General features: G+C 41.4%; 1 protein-coding gene across 4 annotated transcripts in view; it reads right to left on the bottom strand.

The window, feature by feature from the left end:
- Syt9 (synaptotagmin 9) overlaps nt 1–25,528 on the bottom strand; it is a 185,512-nt gene that overhangs the window by 109,334 nt on the left and 50,650 nt on the right. For all 4 annotated transcript variants that reach the window (XR_009585652.1, XM_021656417.2, XM_060367785.1 and 1 more), the window contains exons 2-3: nt 24,010–24,361; nt 9,865–10,411 (exon numbers count right to left, since the gene is read on the bottom strand). Coding sequence is in view for 3 of the 4 variants with exons in the window: in XM_021656417.2 (XP_021512092.2) it covers nt 9,865–10,411; nt 24,010–24,361 (899 nt within the window). In the remaining variant the exon portion in view is untranslated. The remainder of the gene's footprint in view (nt 1–9,864; nt 10,412–24,009; nt 24,362–25,528) is intronic.

The raw sequence follows: 25,528 nt of genomic DNA, 5'->3' as shown, positions 1-25,528 counted from the left end.
ACAGCAGATGTTATTTATTCAAAGAAATTTCAAAAACAGAAAAACTGGGCAACGTAGTTACATTATACATTATTTTAAAAAACAAAGAAACTGTAAATCTGAACTTCAGTATATTGATTACCTCCAGGAAATATTTAGGGGACAGTCAAAGGACATATAGAATGTGGGGGGGGAAAGACTGAAAATGTCTTTATTCAGCTAAGTTCTGAACTGACTGGCGTGAGTGTATTATTATTTTAAAAACATATGCATGCATTATACATACTGTTGTCTGCATTACAGACTCCACCTAAAGTAGTGCTTCTCAACTTTCCTAATGCTGAGATTGTTAATACTTCCTCATATGGTGACCGCAACCATAAAATTACTTCATAACTGTAATTTTGTTACTGCTGTGAATTGTAATATAAATATCTGATATGCAGGATATCTGATCTGTGACCCTGTAAAAGCGTCATCCACCCCAGAGGGTCACAACCCACAAGTTGAGAACACTGGTCTAAAAAGTTATGTGCTTTGCTTTGTCCCAAGAATCATGCTCTCCTGAAAGCTCCCAGGGTGTGTCTGTAAGAGGCCTGGAACTTCATTCCCTTTGTTTCATGTGTTCCATCCCACAGCTCTTTCTGTTGTTTCTCAGTCTAAGCAGTCCAAATAGCAGGGTGATTAAGTGTCAATTGGGTAATCAGTGGGAAAAATGCAAGGTGAGAGTCAGTGGATTCTAACAAAGGCACAGCACAATAGACCCCACCAATGGCTGCATTTCTGACAGCCACTTAGATGGAACTTAACTTCTAGGGTAGCAATTGCAAACCAGGGCTTTCCATAGAACTTTCCAATCCTTAGCATCTGTGGACCAAGCAGTCCTTAGAATGATTAGTCCAATCTGTGGTGATACCCTGAGCTGCTGTTATCAGCTGGAACCAGCTAGATAAGCCAATTGCCAGCCTCTTCTCCTGAATAATTACAACATGAGAATCAGCAAATGCTACATGAAAGCTGCTCTCCTTTCTCCCCTGGGTCCTATCCTCCAGCCTGGTGATACGATCTACCAGCATACCTTTAGATAAGACACAATTGTAAAATTGTATACTCACTGCTTGTGACTTGCGTAAGAACGGGACAATATACACTCAACTAGTAAGCTCTGATTACAGAGTGTGCCTGCCGCACCTGTATTCAGCCATTCAGAACACACACTCTGGACATCCCATATGTCCTTTCCTGTCTGGGCAGAACCATGTACTTGCTTCTGTCAGATCTGGAAATGTTTTGATGCTCATGGAACATATAGGGACATTTCTAAATTGCCCACTACAAATTTCTGGGAATGGCTTAGTAAATAAAATTTAATGGAAACACAGGCTTTTGAGTATTACAAAATGTAAAGGCCTATGTTGTGCCATGCCCCTTTCTGAACTGCAATCTATCCATACTGGCAGAAAGGGGATCTCCTTTCTACTGTCACCATCTACTGTGAGAACTGTGACATCCTATGCCAGGAAGAGTCTGAGGTATCCACAGAAAGCCTCTGAGCCACCAGCCAAGAAGTGGGCCACCAAAGAAGATTTCTGATGCCTTTCAGGCCAATTTACCAGGGAGTCAGAGGTAAATGTCAAGGGCAGGGGCCTGATAGGCAGTGTTCCTGCTGAGCACCAAACTCAGGCATTCAGAAAAGCTGACCTCCCACCAGGAACTCTCCTCTCTTTCTTGACTAAGAAAAAATTTCCACCAAGGTCCATTATATTATCTGATCTGGTTTCTGTGGCTAAGAGCAAACCCCATCATTTTTCTACTCAATAATTTCAATTTTATTCTTCCCCAGGAAGCATGAAGATTAAGTTTTATTTTAATGTGGATATTTACAAAGCTCACACTCTCTCCAGAGGAATAAAAACTTAACAGAGATTAATTGGTTCATGGGTTCACCACTACATAACATCCTCAAGTCCAGTGTCCCTAGAGCCCCACCAAATGAGTCCTTCACAAGGAACTTCATTTTATTCACTATCTTAATAAGATAAAAAATGATCTTGAATTATCATGTGGTGCACAACTTTAATCCCAATACTTATGAGGCTGAGGCAGGAGGATTGCCAATGCTGGGCTAGCCTGGTCTACACAGTGAGAGCCTATCATAAAAGTAGACTTAAATATCCAGGATAGTAGACACTATCCTGGAGGTGGGATACCAGTCAGGAACAAGTTGAACTTGCCTTTCTCAGTATAGTCCATAAAGGAAGAAATAAAATGGAACAAATGCACAGAAGAACACATCATATATAATGTGACAAGGGAAGCAAATATCAGAAAGACTTTCCCCAACCCAGGACTCAGAAGGCAAATCAACATACTCCATAATGAGAACTAAACAGAGTGGCTGCTGAAATCAATCCTGTCTCATATCCAGCTGCTATCCAGCTATGAAACCTTGGCTGAATCTCCTAATGCAGCCTCCATCTAAGGTTTATCTGCCAAATGAAGAACCTAGATTGTAGGACTTGTAGAGTCTTATTAGATGACAAAGCAAAAATAATAGGTGGTGTTCAGTTAGTATAAGCAAAAAATAATAATAATAAAAAATAACTTTTTAAAAAACAAGCTTTAAGCAGTACAACAGTTTTCAACATTAAGTCAAGTATTCACAGAAACTCCTCCAGGTAAAAAGTAACACTAGATTGTAAGATTCTCCTAAGTGCACAGCAGAGCTAATGAGGCAGAAACGGAGTTTTTCAGTGACCAGAAATGATAACTATGAATCCACAGAGGTAATTAAGCCCTTGAGCTCTTTAGCTCCTGGTAATCAAAGGACTGTGAGACAGTCCTGACTAAAGCTTGATTCGCAAATCCTGAGGGTCACATCATTAAAAGATAAATGAAGAAGGTGGATAGTGGAGATTCAGCCTGTCTTGGACTTGCCCTAGAAAAAGGAGAAAAAGAAATCTCTGTAACCAGTTTTTAACCAATAGTACAACTGCCAACCACTCAAAACTCTAAAGCTTAGGATTTAGTTTAAATTGTTCCACGTTAGCAGTACAACTAGGCATCTTATAGATGCAATCTCAAATCACAGTTGGAAGAATGTATTTTAAATACACACATTGAAATTTCTATGAAGTGTCAAGCCAGATAAATTTACACTTATAAATAAAATAGGCAGTAAGACCCAATGAGTCGTTAGTCAATGGAAATGCCAAGGGAAAGAACCAGAGGCACCCAGATCACAGTTACTGGAGCAATGAGGAACAGAATACAAAGGCAACTACATATGGAATGGCGAAATACACACATAAACGAATATACATGCATATATATCTATACATGTGTGCAAATATATGCATAAAGAATGAAAGTATGTTGAGGAGGAAAGGAGTTGCTCAAATAAATTAGGCAAATATAAAAGTATTAAATATTGGAAATAAAAAATGGCTAAGAATTTTCCAGAAATGATTCAAGAAAAGATGATTAGATTCAGTACTATATCCTGACCATGATAAACAAAAAGAAGTGCCTCATTAGCAATGTTATAATTCAAGTATAGAACACTAAGGAGGAAAGGAAGATTTAGAGATCAATAAAAAAGGAAAATTGACATACAAAGTAATAAATGGCAGACTAAATATTGACTTAAAAATGGAGTTAGGAAACAATAAAATGATTGTTTCACATTGCAAAAATTAAAGAAACAGAGTTTTATTCACCTAAATCTTTACTTCCAGAAAAGCAGCCTTCAAAGAATAATCTCAAAACAAAGACACATTTGGGAGCTGTGGGTTTAACTTGAATGTCTGTGGACGTACCAAGAAATAGACTTCCCAGTTTCGTTCTCTTCACTTCTTCGTTGTGTGATCCTCAGGAGAAGCCAGATACCAAGGAATTTTTTGCATCATGGAGAGAAATAAATACAAACTCCAAGCCTCCAAGGGCATCAAGCAGGAATGAATGGAAGGACCAAAATAGTCCTCCAACTCATGTGATGAAGTACAAATTTCCTTGCTTTCAGAGCAAACAAGAACAGCACATGAGGAGCACTCTACGTACACTCACATTCATCAGTGCAGAGCACATCAGCAAAGTGAACTCAGCAGCGGACAGAAAGGGCGACACATCACAGCAAGTTTGGATTAATCTAGAAATATAAGGCTGAATGAAAATTAGAAAACTGATCAACATAATTGACCACACTAGTAGATGAAAGGGGACTCTCAAAATTATGGCATTTGAGAAAGGGACAACTATTTATAATGGTTCTGAGTTCAGTCCACTAGGAGCAGAAATATACTTCTTATTTGAGACAGGTTTCACTATGCAACACAAGCCAGACTCTAATTTGTGATTTCCTTGCTTCAGTTTCTTGAGTGCTGGAACTGATGATATGAGATACCATCCTTGGCAGAGGGATGATACCTGGATATGATGAAGGCACCCACAAAATATCTCTAGGAAAAACTACACTCTATAGGAATGTGAAGACACTCTATCTAAAATATGGAACAAGTCAAAGATGGCTGCTCCAATATTTACTATTTCACACCTTCCTAGATATCCTCCTTTGTATATTAACCAACATCAACAAAACCAAAAGGACTTAGCAATAAAAGGCACAGACCAGAAAGCAACAAAGCCATCATAATTCATACATGACCGATTATTTACAAGGAGAATGCAGAAACACCTATAAGAATCAACAAGTTTACAAGACAAATAGAAAAAAATTTCAGTTATATATCTGTAATAGTCAGAAATGCTATTTTAGAAGTTACCATTTATGGTAACAACAATGAGTAGCTAATGACAAATTTAGCAAAAATCTGGCAAGATCTTTATGTAGAAAAATCACAATCCCTGAAAGCAAGACTTTAAATAAAGACTACATAAATGGAAAGAAAATTATGAATAGAGATGTAAACTTCCCTTAACTGCTTCATAGACTTCATGCACTCCCAAATCAGTTGGGAATAAACCTTTGCTTATGCAAATGCTCTTTCAAACCTCTCTAGAATATAACATGTAATGCAATGCCAGTGATGTACAAATGTATTTAAAAATATTTTCAGTTGAATTTGAGGATTCAGACTCTCTGGGCAGACTATAGAATTATATCAGCATGTGGTTAAGACAAATTGAAAATGAAAGGGAGCAAATTCTAACTTTTTTAAAAAAAACTATATTTTCCTATGATTTGGTTATTGTAAATTATTGACATTTCACGATACTGAAAGAAATAATCTTTGTTTTACAATGCAGCTCTCCAAATTATGTAAAAGGTCAATTATCAGTCAAAACTAAACTAAGAGAAGACTAGATTTGCTTTTCTAGATGTTAAGGTGAATGGAATACGAGTAACTGGCAAACCCTAACCTTGAAGATGCAGTCAAGTAGAACAATGGCTAGAAGGAGTTCAGAAGCAGATTCTTCCTGTATGGACGCCTGAGTATGTCAGAGAACGCACTATACTGCATCATTGGGAAAATGCTCCAGACAATTACTACATATCTAGAAAAATAAATGTGGACATGTCATAAAGCGAACTGGAGTCTAATCCTCCAGTGTAATGGCAGACTGGGGTGGATCCTTTGAACAATGGTTGAATTTAGATGGAGTTATAAGTGTGGGGCCCCTGGTGGAGCTGCGTTCTTGTAAGGTTAGAGCTTGGGTTCTCTTCACCATGTGAGGATGTGGGGAAGGGAAGGAGGAGGAGAGCCACATCCAGGTGTCTTGCAAACACCTTGGTTTTGGATTTCTCAGGCTCCATAACTGTGAGAAATCAATGTTTGCTAAGCTGCTCAGCCCATGCAGTCTTGTTATGGGAGCCAGAGTATAGCAATTCAAGATGACTCTGTGTTTCATGATAAAAAAAATCCATTTTGGGAAGACAGAAATTATATTTGATACTTATATGTATAAAAATAATTTAAAAGGTAGGCCAGAGGCCATAAATCTGAGAGAGAGAGAGCTGGGGGTAGGGGGATGTACATAGAAGATTTAGGAGGAAAGAAAGGAGAAAAGTATATGATTATATTTTAATTTCAAAAAATAAAGATGTCAAAGCTTTAAAACTTCTGACCCTGTATGACAGCACCCTTCCAAAATCCCAGCACTCAGGAGGCAGAAACAGGAATATCATCATAAGTTTGAAACCAGCTTTATCTACTCTCTATAATGATTTGAGGGTCAGTCAGGACTTCAGAGAGCGACCCTATCTCAAACACATAATCAAACAAACCCCACAAACTCTATAACTTCCAACAGAAAATACAGGAGAACTATATTCATGACATACTAAGATTTCTTAAGTAAGAAACAACTATGCTACTTTACAATGGTGAACATTGATATATTTTATGAGAATAGACAGAAGAATGTCTATCAAAAGTCACCATGGAGTCTGGAAAGGTAGTTCAGTATGGCAAGGGATGAGCTGCACAGCCTGAAGACCTGAGCCCCACCCCCAGAAGCTGGATGGTGGCATGCTTCACACTCCTACTGTGAGATGGAAAACAGGCACAGAATTACCCAATAGCTCAAGGGCAAGCTAGCCTAGAACATGAAGCACAGTAGCAAAAGCAAAAGAGAGCCTGCCCCAACAAGGTGCAAAGTTAGAACCAACTTCCTCATACTTGGCACATGGACATACCCATTCACCCTTCCACATACAAATAAATAAAAATTATAAAACTATGTCACCATAGAGTTAATACACACACTCCCATGAACTGACAAATGACTATAATGCATACAACATAGTGCATACAGACTGTAAGAACAACTTAGCTCAAAATGGAAGAGCAAACGGCCAATGGCTGCACTGAACAGCACTGCATAAGAAAGGAAGCTAGAATGACAAACGCATAAAAAGATGGTCAACCTTGGCAGTCAAGAAAAACGCAGTCTTATGGTGCTTCACATGGACACATTTCCCAGACTAAGGAGAGCAAGAGCTGGTGAGCTAATGGAGTACCAATGGGGTAATCCCTCTGAGGAGCCACTGTGGAAATGGCCTTGTAAACACTTGGGAATGTTGAACACCTGTGTCAAAAACTGTGCTGCCCGAGAGCCAATGGGTGGACATAAAAGTATTTTGTTATGCTAATCAGAATCATAAACAAATTAATAACCTGATTGTCATCAGTGTAAAAATGGAACAACAACTCTATGGTTAAAACACTTAACTGCTCTTACAGAGACCCCACTCCAGGTTCAGTCCCCAACACCCACATGGTGGCTCTCAACTGCCTGCAACTGCTATTCCACGGGATCTTATGCCCTCTTCTGGCCTCCAAAGGTACCAGACATAGACATACATACAAACAAAACACAATAAAAATAAAAACAAATCGTTCCAGAAAGAATGCTAACTTGTCATATGTTACAACAATGAAATATTGTAAACAATAAAAATACACAGACCACAACCACTGCATTCTCTCTTGTTAATTGTTATAATTCACGTTGAGTGTGAATAAAGGTCAGTCAAAGAAGAGCTGTGAAAAACAGGAATAAAAAACTTCAACACACGCACACACACACACACACACACACACACACACGTGTCACAATTCAAATAAAGCTCAGGACAGTGCCAGGGACTATAGGTGCAGAACACTGAGGGTACTAGTGTGTTGTTTTCCTCAGCTAGTGGGTTCATGCACTAGTTTTATCAACTGCTATCCTTTACACCACCTCCTCCTTTGAGAAGTGAAGGAGGCCACCACGACCTTGGCCACACTTCTAATTGAACAGCATGACAAATCTGGCGCAGGTAGTTAGGTGTGAGGAAGTCCCCAGGTCATAAACATGTCAGACTGAAGAACACCATCGGGGATATTTGGTCCTCGGGAAGAGATTTTGGGGTTCTTTTCTTGAGTAGAGGAGTCTTTGACTCACCCATGGCTCAGTTACAGTTTGGATCAGTGCTGGAGCTAGACAAAGATAGTGACAAGTGGTCCCTCTGGATGCCAAGGTGAAGAAGGCAAAGCTGGCTTCAAGAAAATGCACTAAACACCTTGGGAAATCTGATCAGGAGAAAGAAATATGCAGCTTGAAAACATCAGTGCCCCCAAGAAAGTCAGGTTTTCTGGTACAACCACTTTGGAAATCAATCTGGCACTTTTTCAGACAATTAGGAATAGCGCTTCCTCAAGACCCAGCTATACCACCTGTAGGCATATATCCAAAAGTTGCTCAAGTACACAACAAGGACATTTGCTCAACCATGTTTGTAGCAGCTTTATTCATAATAGCCAGAAGCTGGAAACAACCCAGATGTCCCTCAACGGAGGAATGGATACAGAAATTGTGGTACTTCTACACAATGGAATACTACTCAGCAATTAAAAACAAGGAAATCATGAAATTTGCAGGCAAATGGTGGGATCTAGAAAAGATCATTCTGAGTGTGGTATCCCAGAAGGAGAAAGACACACATGGTATATACTCACTTATATAGACCTACAAGATATGATAAACATAATGAAATCTATACACCTAAAGAAGATAATCAAGAAAGTGGACATGGGGTAAGATGATCAATCCTCACTTAGAAAGACAAATGGGATGGGCATTGGAAGTAGGAGAAAACAAGTAACAGGACAGGAGCCTACCACAGAGGGCCTTTGAAAGACTCTACCTAGCAGTGTATCAAAGCAGATACTAAGACTCATAACTAAAGCTTGGGCAGAGTGCAGGGAATCATATGAAAGAAGAGGGAATTAGTATGACCTGGAGAGGACAGGAGCTCCACAAGGACCAAATATATAAGGGCACAGGGGTCTTATATAAGACTGTTTCTCCAACCAAGGATCATGTATGGATATAACCTAGAACCTCTGCTTGGATGTAGCCCATGATGGGTTTCCCTAGTAAGGGGAACAGGGACTATTTCTGACAGGAACTCAATGGTAGGCTCTTTGACCTCCTCATCCCCCAAGGCAGGAGCAGTCCTGCTAGGCCACAGAGGAGGACTTTACAGCCAGTCCTGAAGATACCTGAAAAACCAGGGTCAGATGAAAGGGGAGGAGGTCCTCCCCTATCAGTGAACTTGTAAAGGGGCAGGGAGGAGCTGAGGGAGGGAAGGTGGGATTAGGAGGGAATGAGGGAGCAGGACATAGCTGAGATACAAAGTTAATAAACTGTAACTAGTAATAATAATACAAATAAAATGAAAGGCTAGTTTTCCTCAGTATGGAACTTTAGTATGGCTTGGCAGGGAGTGACTACATTACCAGATTGTAAATGTAGTAAAAGCATCTCATGGGATTCCATGTTTGAAATGTAAACATGGCTACATAGGATCTCTGCCTCTTCTCCTAAATCGGAAGTGAGATTTTACCTTCTGTGGATCAGTTTTGCCATCTTTTCAGACTGACTTCCTTAAGTCTAATTTATGACTTTTACAATTGGAGTTATGATGCTCATTCTCCTCAGCCACTCCCATGCTCAATGTTAAAAGGAGCTGATCCTGGAAGCACTATTGAGACAGTGGGAAAAGCTATGCAAGGACTTGGTGTTGTCAGGCAGAAGACTTTCAGCTGTACAATACAGTGAACGGGATGCCAGGATCCAGTTAGTATGACCTGAGACGGCTCTTATGAAAATAGTGTAAGGACTGATAGAGAACAGCTCAGAAAGAGCAAAGGTGAAAAAGGGATTCCTTAATAGTTTTAGCAAATTATTCTTGTATACATCAAGGTCAATGTTGTTAAAAACCCATCCCTCCAAAGATACAAAGCTTCTAAAGACAGAAGTATATCAATGTGAATTTTAAAGTTTGATCCCAAATAACATAATGTGTAAACAGTCTGTTTTTGTGCAAACTAAGAATCATCCCCCCCGCCCCCAATCCAAATGAAGGAATGCTAGACTCACGTTGGTGACATACTCGATATCCTTCCAAAGGATGCACTCCCTGGGGAAATCAGCCAAGTCGAAGAAGTGGTCCACCACCACCTGACCAATCAAGTCATGGCGAGAGAACCTGTCAAAGTCATACACAGAGAAGTGAAGCTTCCGAGCTTCAAGGTCATTGTAGGGAACAGGAAATAAAAACACCTCATCGAATACAGGGTTCAGGGTCTTCCTATGAACTTTAGTCTGGTGTTTTGTTTTCCTGTCAGGAAGCAAGTAGATCTTGACATAAGGATCTGAAGTCCCAGAGAAGTCCTTGGCAGGTAAATTGACAGCTTTGTGGATCTTCACGATGAGCTGTTCCAAGTCGCAGTCATATTTTAAAATAAAGTTCAGTTTCCCGCAGGCTTTGCTGTTACTCCTTCTCCCATCATCATTGTCCAGTGACCTCTGCTTATACAACTCAGGTTTAATTCTACCAATCCCCGTCAACTGCTCCTGCCTCTGAAGCTGTTGGATATTAAAGTCCGGGTTGGACAGGTTGAGTTGTCTTCGAATTGAGTTATGCCTTAAATGAAGAGCAAGACATAGCAGAGTTATAACCTCATTAGCTACAGGTCTTTCAGAAATCTGTGCCTGGAATGTCCATGCACTGCTGTATTTTGAGAAGAGCTTAGGTCTGTGGGTTCTTTCTTTCTTTTTCTTTTCAGCCCAAACTCAAAATGCTTATTGTGTGAGCAATGTGAGTAAAGCTGCTACCTACTTTTGAGGCTTAAAACTGAGGCCTGGTATCAGGCAACATGAACTTACGAACATGTGATCCAAGAGCTTTAAAGGTTTTTCACACACCTTCTAAATGGTCTATGTGCATTAAGGCCTCTCTGGCTGGTAAGGTATGGAGGTTTGCATGAACAAGCTCCTGTAAGAAGAAACATATTGATCATCTTACTCAGGGAGTGCAGGGAATCTCATGAAAGAAGAGGGTGATAGAAACACCTGGAGGGAATGGGAGCTCCATAAGGAGAGTAACGGAACAGGGTCTTTTCTGAGACTGATCCTCCAACCAAGGACCATTCATGGAGATAATCTAGAACCCCTGCACAGATGTAGCCCATGGCACTTCAGTATCCAAGTGGGTTCCCTAGTAATGGGAACAGGGACTGTCTCTGACATGAAATCAGTGGCCTGCTCTTTGATCACCTTTACCTGAGAGGGGAGCAGCCTTACCAGGCCACAGAGGATGACAATGCAGGCAGTCCTGATGAGACCTGATAGGCTAGGGTCAGATGGAAGGGGAGGAGGACCTCCCCTATCAGTGGACTTGGGGTGGGGCATGGTTGGAGGAGAGAGAAAGAGGGTGGGATTGGGAGGGGACAAGGGAGAGTGACACAGCTGGGATACAAAGTGAAATAAATTGTAATAAATAAAACAATTTTTAAAAGGGAAAAAAGATAAAAGGAAGAAATGTATTCACTTTTAGATAATATCCCCACACTGAAATAGTTGGCTATGTGTTGTGTTAGAGAAAATGCATCTTTCTCAAGCTAGGTGTGGTGGCCAATGCCTATGAGAGGCAGAGATATAAAGATTACCACTGAGTTCAAAGCTAGCCTAGGCTGCAGGGTGAGACCCAGGCTCAAAAACCAAACCAAATAAATCTTTCTCTAAATTGCATGAAAATTTCTATCACTGGCTTACAGCTTTATAGAGATACAAATTATTACTGGTTCAGATAAAACTGTTTCATGATAAGAATACAGGTTTTACTACTGCAAATACTTATTGGGACTAGGATATGTGTGCTTGCAAGGAATTGTGTTGGTTGTGGCTAGTGCCTGTGTAAGCAAAGAGACTGGGATTTTTGCTGTTCTACATGGATGGTCAACAACCAGGCAATTTCTTTCTAAAAATTTATATTTATTTGTGTATGGGTATGCATGTGTGTGCACGTGTGCATGTGTGCATGCACACATCCATGTCTAAGGGCGCCCAGAAAGCCAGAAGAAGAGGGCATCACATCCTCTGAGCTAGTTACAGGTTGCTGTGAACTACCCAGTATGGATGCTGGGAACCAGGTCTCTGAAAGAGCAAGTGCTCTTTACTGCTGACCCATCTCTCTAGGCCCATGAGGCATCACTTCTGAAATAAACATTGTTGACAAAAATAAATAAATTAAAGATGGGCTATTGTAATTAGAGAGAATAAATTAAGAGAGAGAAGATGCTGATAACAGCAAATTTTTAACTTTGCTAATGGAGTCTAGTCTTCACCTATAAGCTTTGAGTTAGAACTTTCTCTAATGTTCTCTTTAAATCTTGTCACATCTGAGCCAGTCCTCATACGGAGAAAGAAGTGATGATTACACATGAGCCTGGCCATTTATTTAACTGCTTCTTTATGTGGTGCTAGGAGATGAACTCAGGGCCTCCCACCTGCTATATAAATGTTCCAATAACTGAATTATAACATCCCTGCTTTGAGGGATTTTTCACTTTCAGATAAGCTCTCATAAAACCTCCCTGTATGTCCTTAAACTCAGTCCATAGTCTACCAAGGCCATGAATTTGTGATCCTCCTGCATCAGCCTTTAGTACCCTCCAGGAGCTGGCGTTATAGGTCTGCACCAGCAGGCTGAGAATAAGGCTGTCCCAAATGTTACTTTTTCTTCCTTTTAACTCAGAATGCATAGTATATATGCTAAATAGTCAGTTAATAACCTGAATTAAAATAGTGTCTCTGCTGGAAAGTGACAGGGACAGCTAAGTTGTCTCTGAGGGACTGGTGAATCGTTGCAGAGGCAGAATAAATGTGTGCATTTGCTTTCCTTTCCTTCCTTGAGACTATCTTATAAAATAATCATATGAAAATGGGCTTTACAGACCCAAAAACAGGTTTGAAACTATTCTGCTTTCTATAGCTCAAATGTTACCATGCTGAACATCCCTATTCATCCTAAAATAACCTCCTGATCACTAATTACCCATATATACCCCAAGATTGTCACATTCAACACAGCCCATACCAAGCAGATGTGGACACATACTTGGTATAAAAACTTCCAAATGTGCAAAGGCCATGCAGTCTGAAGGCAGCTGCTGCAGACTATATTTTCTTGCAGAGAAATTCACAGCACTAAAGTTTCTTTGTATCTAATGATTCAGGGGGCTCAGAAAGTCAGGAGATGCTTTTAAGTGACCAAACTAGCTGTCCATTATTGTAGCCAGGCTGTTCTCTAATCTAGAAGTGGGCTATCATGGAACTAGAACTGAGCTCTAAGCTTGCTCTGCTTGCCTCTGTGTGCAAGAGGGAATGACACAGAGCAGAAAGCACCTTGCCCTAGACAGAAACCAGAGGGGATGATAGTACCAGCTTCATTGCTCTCTGCTATTCATCTTTCTTTTCTTTTTGAGTTAGATCCAGAGATCCATACTTCAGTCAAGTCATTTTATACCATTCTGACTAAGGGATAGTAATAGGATTAACAAGTGGTCGTGTAGACCATTTGAGGTTCTCTTCAGTTAATAGTACTGTTTATGAGACAAAAGTGCATCCTTTATAACCACTGGGTATAGCCTTGGGATGTGTTTCAGTTGCTAGAGTGCTTGCCTAACATGTACCAAGCAATGGGTTCAACTCTCAGCACAACCTAAATCTGAGTATGGTGGTACATGCCTGTCATCCTAACACTCAGGAGGTAGAGGTTAGAAAGCTCATAAATTCAAGATCACCCTTGGCTGCATGGCAAGTTGGAGGCCAGTGTGGGATACATGAGATCCCTTCTCAGACACAGCCACAGAGTGCTTCCACTCAGGACTTGATTCTGACCGAGCAACAACCCTGTGTCTGCAGGCAGCACTGGGCCCAGTCACTGTGGCCACACTTCCTGGTACATGCTTCCTCTCTTTCTGGGTTTCTGCTAAGCAGACTCCCTACGTAGAGCAGGTTGCCTTCGTGTTTTTACAGTTCTGGCTGTAGGCTGATCATAACAAAATGTTGTCTACACTCTTGTCTGCAAAGCTAACCTCTGGAGCACACTTTGATTTAAATTTAAAATAAACGGAATTAGCTACTTAGCAATGGGACATATGCTGCTTAACACATTCCCTTAGGCGTGAAAGCTGGAGAGATTTGTATTACATGTTCAGCCCTTCCTAACCACAAGGGGTTCCACAGCTAGGAGTGGGCCAGAGAGGCATTTTGGAGAGAGCTATACTTCAAAGGTTGAAGCAAAATCTCATTCCCTGAGAATCTACCTGTGCAGGAAGCCACTTATTCCAACACCCTCTTCAGGTATAAGCCTGCGGGTGGTGCAATGCATACATACATACATACACACACAAAACATTCACACACAAAAAATAAGATAAATAAATCAAAAATTAAATTAAATTAAAAATAAAAAAGAACTTGGGTTCAACCCCAAGAACCTCCTTCTTAAAAGTATTTTTATTTCATTTTTTATAACATATATAAAAAGCTGGATGTGGCCACACACACTTATGATCCCAGCCCTGGAAAGGTGGAGATGGGAGGATCCCTGGGGCCCACTGGCCAGGAAGCCTAGCTTGCTTGGTGAGTTCCTGACCAAGGAGAGATCCTGTCTCATGGGAAAAGATTGTAGATAGTGCCTGAGGAACAATAGTTGAGGCTTTTCCCTGACCTCTGCAAATGCACGCGTGCACACACACACACACACACACACACACACACACACACACACACTAAATACCATTCTAAAAATCAATCACAAATATGAGTACTACACAACAAATGTTTTACATGCTAAATCATCCCTATTAAAATTTCTGTCCAGAATTACTAGTTGGAAAACAGTTGAATCTCACTGTAGGGTAGTGGATTAAAGTAGAAAGCACAGAATATAACTGGGTATGACAGCTCTCTTCTGCCTGGGACTTCTTCCAAGAGGCAGTGAGAGTTTATTGAAGTTGTATGTGTTTGTGTATTTGTGTGTGTGCAAGTGTGTCTGTATCTCTGTGTTGCACATATGTTTCTGTTTCTCTCTGTGTGGTGCATAACTATGTTTGTGTTTCTGTGTGTACATGTGTGTTTGTGTGTATGTCTGTGTGTTCTTGTGTGTCTCTGTATCTGTGTGGCATATACATAGAACAGAGAAGTCCAAAATAGCCAGAGAACCAGTGTAACTCACAAGTTCCCTGTATAGCTGCTAGCACTCTGTGTGCTGAGAAATCAGAGCAGGAAGGCTGCCCTGGGGACATGAAGGAGATGATGAGGTGGAGGAAATGAAAAATCAATATTCCATAGCTCTCGTGGGCTACTCAGAGGGAGACAGGAAGAAAAGGCAAGCAAAAGAGGAAAGACAGAACAGTGTTATGACCTGCACGCCCTGTACATTGGACACGATGGTTCTGAACGGTCTCCAGTGCGGAATACAAAGAGGCTCCCCAGGGAGGGCCTGGAATTGTAGTGTCTTTGAGTGACATTGTGACAACCAATGACTGTGATAAGGAAGAATTTGTCTAAAACACAGTAGTCTACCTTCTGAGTAGATCTGGGGAGTCTAGCACTCTCAGGATTTAGTGCACAAAATGAAGGAAAAGAGGCAAAGGAGAGCTGGAGAGATTGTACAGCGGTGAAAGCATTTGTTGCTCTTGCAGAGTATCCAGTCAAGTTCCTCGAACCCACATTGTACTTTCAACCATCTATAACTCCAGTTCTAGGGGACCCAACACCTTCTAGTGTCTGTGGGTAGCACATGTGTGTAGTGCACACAGATACATGGTGGCAAGCACTTGTACACACAATAAAAAGTAATCCAAAAAATGACATGCACATGCACACAGAGGGGCAAACACACAGGCACATGCACAGGGAGGAAAAAGGTAAGTTCCAAGGATGATGGGTGTAGAAATGGAGAGACAGCCTCCTCTGTAAATAAGCCATGCCCTAGTGCTGGCTCTGAGCAGTTGGCTCCCAGGATTGCAGTGCTCTGATTTCTCCAGCTTCTATTCTCTCAGGGTCAGAAGATGCTGTTTCTTTTCATGGAGGAGGCAAGGACTTAAAGACTATCGTTGGCTACTCAGACCTGAGCTGAAACTGGAAGAAGTCTGGGTTCAAAGATACTTTACACAGTTTGTAGAGCAGTTTTCCTGTGATACACTTGCAAACACACTTTCATGTCTGAAGGCCTCTGACCCTTGGACTCACTTGCAGTCCATGGGCAGGAAGGGAAGGACAGTAGGAGTACAGGGGCAAAGGGGCTTTTCTTTCTCCCCTTTCCTTTAAATTAGCCAGTCCCAGCTCTAGGATCCATCCCTGATGTATCATGAACACCAATCATTTTCATTAGACCTTAAAAAAGGAGAGAGAACTTTACTGCAAGTTGACAGACAATGTGGACAAATAGCCAGGGGACTGAAAGGGACAAAGAAACCAAACAGTCCAGTCCAGGTCTTGAAGGTAACAACCTGCCCAGCAGGTGAAGACACAGTTTTCCAGGAGTTTTGACACACAGCAGGTGGGGATAGCACAGACGGGGAGTTCGAGAGTCTAGGGACAGAGAAAGAATAAAAAGGCTCTGGCTCAGGAAATTTTTATGGAGGGGATGAAAGTTGATCTGGCTTTGCCCTATCTGTATTCTCTTCTAAAACAAAGACTTCCATAAATGAAGAGAATGGAGACTTCAATAGGAAAACAACTGAATTTTCATCATGGTCTGAGCACTCTGAAGAACCTTAGTGTTCTGTCCCCAGCAGCTTTCGACAAAGCTCCCCACTAAGCCTCCTGAGTCTAGCATCCAACGCTTAGGATCCTCAGCATGTCTTCCGTTTTGGGTTTCCTGTAGAACCATAGATGAGTCCACACACTTCTAAGCTCCTTCACCTGTGTACCATCTTCTGAGGGACAAAACCTGATCTACTTTCCCACAGGCTTCAGGGGCTGAAGGGAAAAAAGAGAGAGGGAAACCGAACTTCAGTACTACCTTTGTGGACAGCAACGCACGTAAATAAGTGGGGTGGCTTTCCCACTCTCCCCTGAAGCTCCCTATGATGGGGAGAAGAGACTTGGCTTGCTCTAAACCAGACAGACAAGGGATCTCCTGGACAGCGGGGGATGCATCAACACACTGCAAGGGAAGGAGGAAGTGGCAATCTGAGGCTTTGGGAGCTTCTCCCAAAAGTGAGATTATGGAGATGAAGGGACCTGCTTGGAACCAGTAGAGGAGTTAAGTATAACTAGTCACACAGACTATGGCTTGTTCCCTCCACCCACTCCCAAATCACCCAGGCTTGAAACCTTGGTGCCACTTTCATATAAATTTACCCTTTTCACATGGCTCTCATCAACCATCACTTTCCATTCCTAATTGAAACCGGATCACACACACCTTCATCACTGCAGGCCATGCCTGGGCTTCATGGATACAACAGATCTTATGGATTCCTAACAGATTATCCTCTAAGAACTTGAGTGTTTCTGCCTGTGAGATTGGTGCTCATCTTTGGGGCCTTTGAGGAGAGGGTTATTCTTCCTTTGCATGCTTAAAAGAAATGGTACCCACTATAGAATTTTCCATGTAGCAGATGCTTAATATGCATGTTTAAAGTAAATACATCACTGCCACAGATGTAACAGCTTCCCATAATTAAATAGTAGTTGGGAAATACACATTTAAATATAGTTTCAGGGTTTCATGGGAATTCAGAGAGGTCTAGGCAACTTCCATTTTCAAGCTTGTCCACTTTTTAAAATCTAAAGAAATAACTATAAGAGAGATAGAAACCCTTTTTGTTCTCAATAAAAAAAAAATCAGGGTTAACAGAAACATGCTACCTAGGGCTGGGGATACAACCCTGTGACAGAGCATTTGCCTAGCATGAGTGAGACTCTAGGTTCTATCCCAGTCACAAAAATAAGAATGCCATGTGGAGTTTTGACAACATTAACCTCAGTACTCTTTTCTGGGGTTGTAGCCAATAAAGGGATTCAAATGCAAAGGCTAATGGTTTTTTTTTTTTTTTTTTTTTTTTTTGTTTTTTTTTTTTGTTTTTTTCATCTTCAGCCTCTGTCAATGCATTTCCATGACTCTATGGATTGCTTACTTCAGAGATAAGATCAAAGGTCTACATGGGAGAATCTCAATAAATGCAGAGCCTGAGGTGAATGACTTTCCACAATCCTCACACCATTATAGGTCTAACATGGTTTATAATTCTGACCTTTTGCCATCCTTGTCACAGAATAAGAGAAATGTGGCCTGCTACTGGCCAGTGTACTCTGTTGGCCATTCATAAAAATAATTCTGCTATTCACAGAGCTGCTATGAAGGAATGAAAACAAAAGGGTAAATGAAAATGGGAGGCACCCCATTTTCATTAAGAGTAGTCTTTCTTAACCTTCCTAATGAGACAACCATTTAATACAGTTCCTTATGTTGTGGTGACCCACAAACATAAAATTACTTCTTTGCTATATCATAATTACAATTTCACTACTGTTATAAATCATAGCTGTAATGCAGGGTATTTTTAAATTTTTAAGGGTTATTTATTTATTTTTTATAATTTTTATTTTTTTATATTAATCATAGGTTATTTACTTTGTATCCTTGCCATAGCCCCCTCCCACATTTCCTCCCAATTCCACCCTCCCTCCCTCAGCTCCTCCCTGTCCCTTTACAAGTCCACTGATAGAGGAGGTCCTCCTACCCTTCCATCTGACCCTAGCTTATCAGGTATCTTCAGGACTGGCTGCAATGTCCTCCTCTGAGGCCTAGCGAGGCTGCTCCTCCCTCGCGGGGGGGAGGAGTCAAAGAGCCAGCCATTGAGTTCCTGTCAGAAATAGTCCCTGTTCCCCTTACTAGGGAAACCCATCATGGGCTACATCCAAGCAGAGGTTCTAGGTTATATCCATACATGATCCTTGGTTGGAGAAACAGTCTCATAGAAGACCCCTGTGCCCTTGTATATTTGGTCCTTGTGGAGCTCCTGTCCTCTCCAGGTCATATTAACTCCCCCTTCTTTCATATGATTCCCTGCACTCTGCCCAAGGTTTGGTTATGAGTCTCAGCATCTGCTTTGATACACTGCTAGGTAGAGTCTTTCAAAGGCCCTCTGTGGTAGGCTCCTGTCCTGTTACTTGTTTTCTCCTACCTCCAATGCCCATCCCATTTGTCTTTCTAAGTGAGGATTGATCATCTTACCCTGGGTCCTCTTTTTTGTTTGTCTTCTTTAGGTGTACAGATTTTAGTATGTTTATCCTATCTTATAGGTCTAATACCCACTTATAAGAGAGTATATACCGTGTGTGTCTTTTTGCTCCCAGGATACCTCACTTGGGATGATCTTTTCTAGATCCCACCATTTGCCTTAATGCAACCTCTGTGAAAGACTCCTTTGACTTCAAATGGGTCATGACCACAGGTTGAGAACATCTGCAGTGGAAGCTTAAACATATCCTTCAGATGGAACTCTGAGCTCCCTGAGCAGAGACATTTAAGCTAGGACATTAACACTGTGAAGGCACATAGAAAGGGTTAGCATGGAAGGAAAAGCATCCATGGCTGAGGGAAAAACCTGTGTTAGGATTCTAGGTAAGAACAGGCTCAGACACTGCAGGGAGCTGGGGAGGCATAGCTGCGTGTAGAGACCTTGCTACTGAACCCAAGTGAACAGTCACCTCTAGGGTCGTGCACCATGATGGTCCCGTCAGGAGGGAAAGCTATGCCAATAGATGCTGAGCTTTCACAGATCTGATAAGGAGTTGTGGTGTGATCAGTTCAGTTGCTATGAATGCAAAATATTAGGCAAGAAATTTGAGGCTTAAAAAAGCTTGAACCTTCATCATCAGGCATGGTCAGGAAACAGTAGATAGCATGATAGCATTTTGAATTCCTTCTACTTCATGGATCCAGGAAGCTTCATACAATCAAGCTTTCTTAGAAAGCTCCGATCCTGAAAAATTCTAAGAAAAGTAAGATATCTACTTTCCTAATATACTTCAAGAAAAGTCTTATTTTAATACTTCAAGAAGAGTCTTATCTACATGGGAAAAAAAAATTAACAGGAATTTTGGGTTGTTGCAGCAGTAACCGAATTAGCTAGATGAAGAATTTTAACATGCTTGGCCTTGGGAGAACGGCAGAAGCCATGCTGTCTAGAAACAGTCTTAGAACATAAAGCATAGCTTCAATGGCAATGGGGTGAGCCCCAACTTCTCAGGACTAAGAAGCCAGGTAAGTGGTGATTTTCCTTTGTAAACTCTGCGGCAGAAACTATGCCAATCACAGTGACAAGGAGAGTGCCCTGAACACTGAGGCTGTCTCGTGTGCACTGGGCTTAGGAGCTTCCCTGGACACTGTGGGACAAGAGATAACAGTGGCAGGATGAAAGCAGAAAGACAGTGAAAAAGCAAAAGACAACAGGAGGATGAAGTCAGAAGGGGTACAAACAGGAAGGGAAGAAGGTTCTGGGCCATTTCAGAGGAGCCCACTCGTACCCCCATAACCATCGTACTTAAATAGTGTTACAAATGATTTAAAAAGTTAAATGTAGCTCAGTAATAGGGCAATGCCTAGCACTTCCCAGTTCCTAGATTTGGACCCAAGAGCTATAAGAAAATAACAATTCTTTGAATGAAAGAAGAAAATTTCATTCATTTTTTCCATTTTGTCAGTAAAAAATAAGTGTATGTGTGTGTGTACTGCCCTTCAAATGTATAAAGTTATCTGTAGGCATAAGGCTATTGTAGAATTCAAATGCTGATTTCTACACCTTCCCCCCTCCCCATATCTGGTTGCAGTCCTTGTTCTGAGAATCTCCTGTCTCAATATTGTATAAACACTGCTCCCCAATTGCCCCCTGGTATGCCAATAAGGCAGCTTACAGCCAGTTCTGATCAGGGGAGAGAATAGGGCTAGAGTTTCTGCCAGCCAGAGAAGGGGGAGTTAGAAGACAAAGGGGGGATTCAAAGACAGAAGAGATCTAAGAGACATCAGGAGAAGAGGCTAGAGGAGGAAAGCCACAAAACACAAGTATCTCTAGGATGTATGCTAGGAGGAAACCACATTAGCTCAGAGGGTTGAGAATAGAGTAATATCTGGTCCTAGTCTATCAGGTCTCATCAGGACTGGCTGCATTGTCTTCCTCTGTGGCCTGGTATGGCTGTCCACCTCCCCCCCACGGGGAGGTTATCAAAGAGCCAGGGAGGAGGAGCTTCCCTATTGGTGGACTCAGGGAGGGGCATGGAGAAGAGGGAGGGAGGACAGGGTTCAGAGGGGATGAGGGAGGGGGCTACAGCTGGGATACAAAGTGAAAAATTATAATAAATAAAACAAGTTTTAAAACTGGAAAAGAAAGAATAGAGTAATAACTGGTCAGTTATCATCTTGTGAAGCTTATTATTAAATAATTATTTGTGTGATAGCTGATTTAAGATAGAAACTGAGAAACAAACACAGTTTTATAAAAATAACTGTAACAGACATCATCTTCATCAGAGCAGATGCAACTACTTGCAAAAGACCCCTAAAATCCAGCTTCCTGACTATTGGGGCTCCCTCATAGGAGAGAACAAGGTAGGTCACTGGACCTTTACCTGAGATTCCCCCTGCAACTTCTGCATACAATTCTAACCTAATTCCATGTGACTTCATGTCCTAAGAGGTATGAGAAAATATAGACTATGGAAGCTTAATTGAGGCAGTAGTGATGGGAATGACTGCTGCTGGCATGACTGCTCTCAGGTCACCCATGTTCCTGTAAGTAGTCCAATAAGCTCCTTGTTTCCCCAAGTTAGACAATGATGGAATTATATGTTGTTTTTGTTGGTGGTTTTGTATAAGGAGAGAGTTGGTTTATAATTTTCCCCCCAGGGAAAAAGCTCCCACAATACACACTCTCCCTCCAACCCCCTTTATGTGTGCACACATTCTTACAACACACCTGCTAATGAATCTGAGGATCGCTCTGTAATACAGTGCTAGACACAGATGTGTATTTCCAGAAGGAACCCATGGAACTATGCCTGTAGTAATTTAGGTATGAATGTTTTAAATGCATAACAATGCAAATTGTTAATACTGGGTCAAATGCAGCTGAAAAGCATTTAAATTGCTAATGGCAGTCCAGCTGTTACTGAACCGAATTTTCACTGTTTGAAAGATAATTTAATTGCATAGTTTCAAAATTAAAATAATCTGAATATAAAATGTACTTTATGGAAATTAGTCCTGTATTTTTTTTTAATTTCTTCTACTGAATTTCCACAAATCTGCGGTGAAACTAACACTGATTTTCTCTTTTAAACACATTTCTTTATATATAGGGTAACTAAATATTTTCTATAATAAATGCTGTGGTAATTACAGAAATTTCATTGATAGTTTGCAAGAGTTATAGGGAAGGTTGCACAGATCAAACCTAATAAGAAGTTTTGTAAAAAGTCTTCTATCATATATTATATACTGACTGCAGTTCCCTCTCTGTCCCCTTCCCCAAAGTCCCCACCACTACAATCACCTCCCCTCAGAAAAGAGCAGGCCTCCCGTGGACATTAATCAAGCACAGCATAACAAGCTACAGTAAGACAGGCACGTACCATCACATCAAGGCCGGACAAGGCCACCCAGTAGGGGTAAAGGGTCCCACAAGTAGGCAAAAGAGTCAGGAACATCCCTGCCCTAATTGTTAGGATTTCTACAAGAACACCAAGCTACTCTCTCAGTTGTAAATATTGCAGAGCGAGTGCAGGCCGCACTAGTAAGAAAAGCAGGTGAGCAATAAGAACATTTGCATCACTCTGTACCCAAAAGAACACAGGCAGGAGCAATAGGATGAGAACCAAATGTGAGACAATCTTGAGTAACAATCCACATGAAAAGAACTGGGTGTTGGGGACACTAAAAGACTGTACTACAAGTCTCTCCTACCGTGTGAATTCCATGGAGGCATCAACTCTATTTATCTGAAGAGAAATCTTTGTAATAAAATCTGAGGATTTCTTGTAAATCAAGTGATAAACAACCAGCCACTTCCTTCAGGAGGATTATATTAAATTTTGCTCTTTGATACAGAACTGGAAATAATGCTAAATAAATTTCTGAGGAAAAAAAAACAAACTATAAACTGTCATATTCCATCACACTTAATGTGAATGAGCACAGTCTCTAGGATAAACTTCATTACTATTCCTGTTTCTAGAGAATGGAAAGATCTTTTCAAAAATAATTTTTCCCCTAAAATCTCTTACCAAAAATTAAGTTTTCTATCCAGTGCTTAGAACTAGTTGTGTAGTTTCAGATTCAGCTCTGCACAACCTTGGTGCTTTGGAGAAGACGTGCCTCTACCTCAATGTACAACCTCAGCTTCTCAGGAGATGAAGGCTTCAATGACAGGGGCGATGAACACAGTGATGTAGAAGGCAAAAAGGCAGTGCTACCAGTGTAAATCTGTGTAAGTGTGTGTTACCATTTCATTCTCAAAACCACACCTAAGTTGGTATGTTGACTCTCCTTCTCTTACGGAAGCTGAAATGGACACATATGGAAGTTAAGTAATTTGTTCAAGGCCACATATATAAATAAAGCAGTTCTTTACATCCGGAGCCCAAAGATTTTTAATAACTACACCATTACTCAACTACTACTTAAGAACACACAACATCCAGACAATAGAAACCCCACTCCCAGTAGTCTGCGATTGTTACAAAGGCCTGAGGGTGGACAAAGACTTCCACTTATACTGTGCCATTTGAAAGACACTGGGATAGATCAGAGGCACAATGAGTCAATTGTATGGCTTTAGGGCAACACCATAAGAAAAGTAGCTAAAAGCTCAGATTCGTATCCAAATCCTGCCCCAAATATATACTAATATTCATGCTTCTTAATCTCTAAATTTCTCCTACTATAAAATGAAAATAATAGTACCCATGTCAGGACATTAAACTATACAAAAATAATGGATATTATTGGGGGGGGGCAATGTCAACCATTACTTTTATGGGCTACATGGAAACTAAGCAAAGCTTTGGAACTAGGTCCGGCAAAGAGCCACAGAGTTTCTCCATTTTTATGCTTCTGGGACTGAGTCATCTAGATGACTATCTGATCCTCAGCTAGTCAGTAATAGCACTGGCAAGAAACAGGGATAGGGTGTCTCTGCCTGGCAGGGAAGGGGCATTACTGACCGAGCTGATGGTGTTGGCTCTGTGACTTGTCGCTGCACGCGGACGGCATGGGCACAGTTCTCTTGGCCACCTGGCTGGGTGGAGAGGGGAATGTCGGGGGAAGTGTGGCTGATCTTCATGGAGGAGTCAGGGCAGGGTGTGGGTGGGTCTAGGAAGTCCTCGCTGTTCTCCTGCTCATTCGTTTCTGTGTCTGTGTAGTTAAGAGGCTCTTGGTTGTTGTCTTTGCTACCAGAGAACAGGCCTCGCTCTCGCCATGGAACCCAGCACAGTTTCCAAGACACGAAGAGAGAGACACCAAATAGGGCAAGACCACAGGCGGTAACCACAAGGGTTAGCAGGCTCACAGAGATATCTGCAAAGAAGAAAAAGGAGAAGTCAGTGTGGTGATGTCTCTCATGCCACCCACTGTGTGGTCCATGAAGAAGGACCATCTTATCCACTCATTCTGAAGGACGTGACTCTGAAGGCCAGGATGGAAGAAGCTTCAGTGTTACCTGACAACAAAGATTCAGACATACACCAGAGGCTCCAAGAACAAGGGGAGAAAAGATCACATTGCATGCAAGTTGTAGAAACAACAAAACACTGTATTTAAGGAGATACTGAGTGCCCTGCAAGTCAAATGAGACTGTCCTTCAGGAAGCACCTATCATTCAAGTTTTCTGAGAAGGAAACTTTTACCTGTCTTTTAAAATTACCCTGTCATCTCAAAGAGCCATAAATTTAGGAATTAAACCACATTTTCTTTCTGTTAAGTTTTTAAGGGTCTAAGATGATGTGCTGAGTAGGCTTTATAGCATCAAGAATACCTACCATTTAGGTCTTCTGAAATCAGACAGATTGGCATAGTTTGAGTTTCCCCAGTAGTAGATCCTGGGGCATCTATTCAAGAACAAGAGGTTTTCTTAGAAGGTGAGGAAAAAACACAGACAGGAAAAGTTGGAGAAGTGCCAGTATGTGGTGGATCTTCAAGCCAGTTATCACAGTAGGGGCTACAGGTTAAGCTGCTGGAAGGGAGCCATGTGCCTCAGAGCCATCCCACTTCACTGAAGAAGTGAAGGTCCTGGGCAACTCCACCCACTCCATTCCATCACAGACTTGAAGGCAGCTATAGAGAACATTTAAAAGCAGCACTTCAGCATAAAGCATAGGAGGAAGAATGAGTTTCAGCTGATATTGAAAATTTCTACACTGAAGCTAATGCTGGAGCTAGAGTGCAGGAAGTGTACAGGCATGCCATGAAGGGATGAGGGCCAGGGGTACAGCAGGCAAAGATGGTGACTGTATGTGGACCATAGTATCATGGCCATGCAGTATTCCAATAGATATGCTCATATCTGTCAAGGCAGAGTACAGTCTCTGCCAAGTTCCTGCCTCAAAACAGGGTCAGAGAGACTGAGGCATGAATCTGATCCCATCCTGATACCACTACTCTAAAGGATGCTCCTACATGTCCGTTCTGTGTCCCAGGACCCCAAAAACTATACCCAGGTTTTGCCTCTCTTGGTCATTTTAAAAA

This window comes from Meriones unguiculatus, chromosome 14, assembly GCF_030254825.1.
Source record: "Meriones unguiculatus strain TT.TT164.6M chromosome 14, Bangor_MerUng_6.1, whole genome shotgun sequence".
Taxonomy (NCBI): Eukaryota; Metazoa; Chordata; class Mammalia; order Rodentia; family Muridae; genus Meriones; species Meriones unguiculatus.
This window is presented reverse-complemented; position numbering and strand designations above follow the sequence as displayed.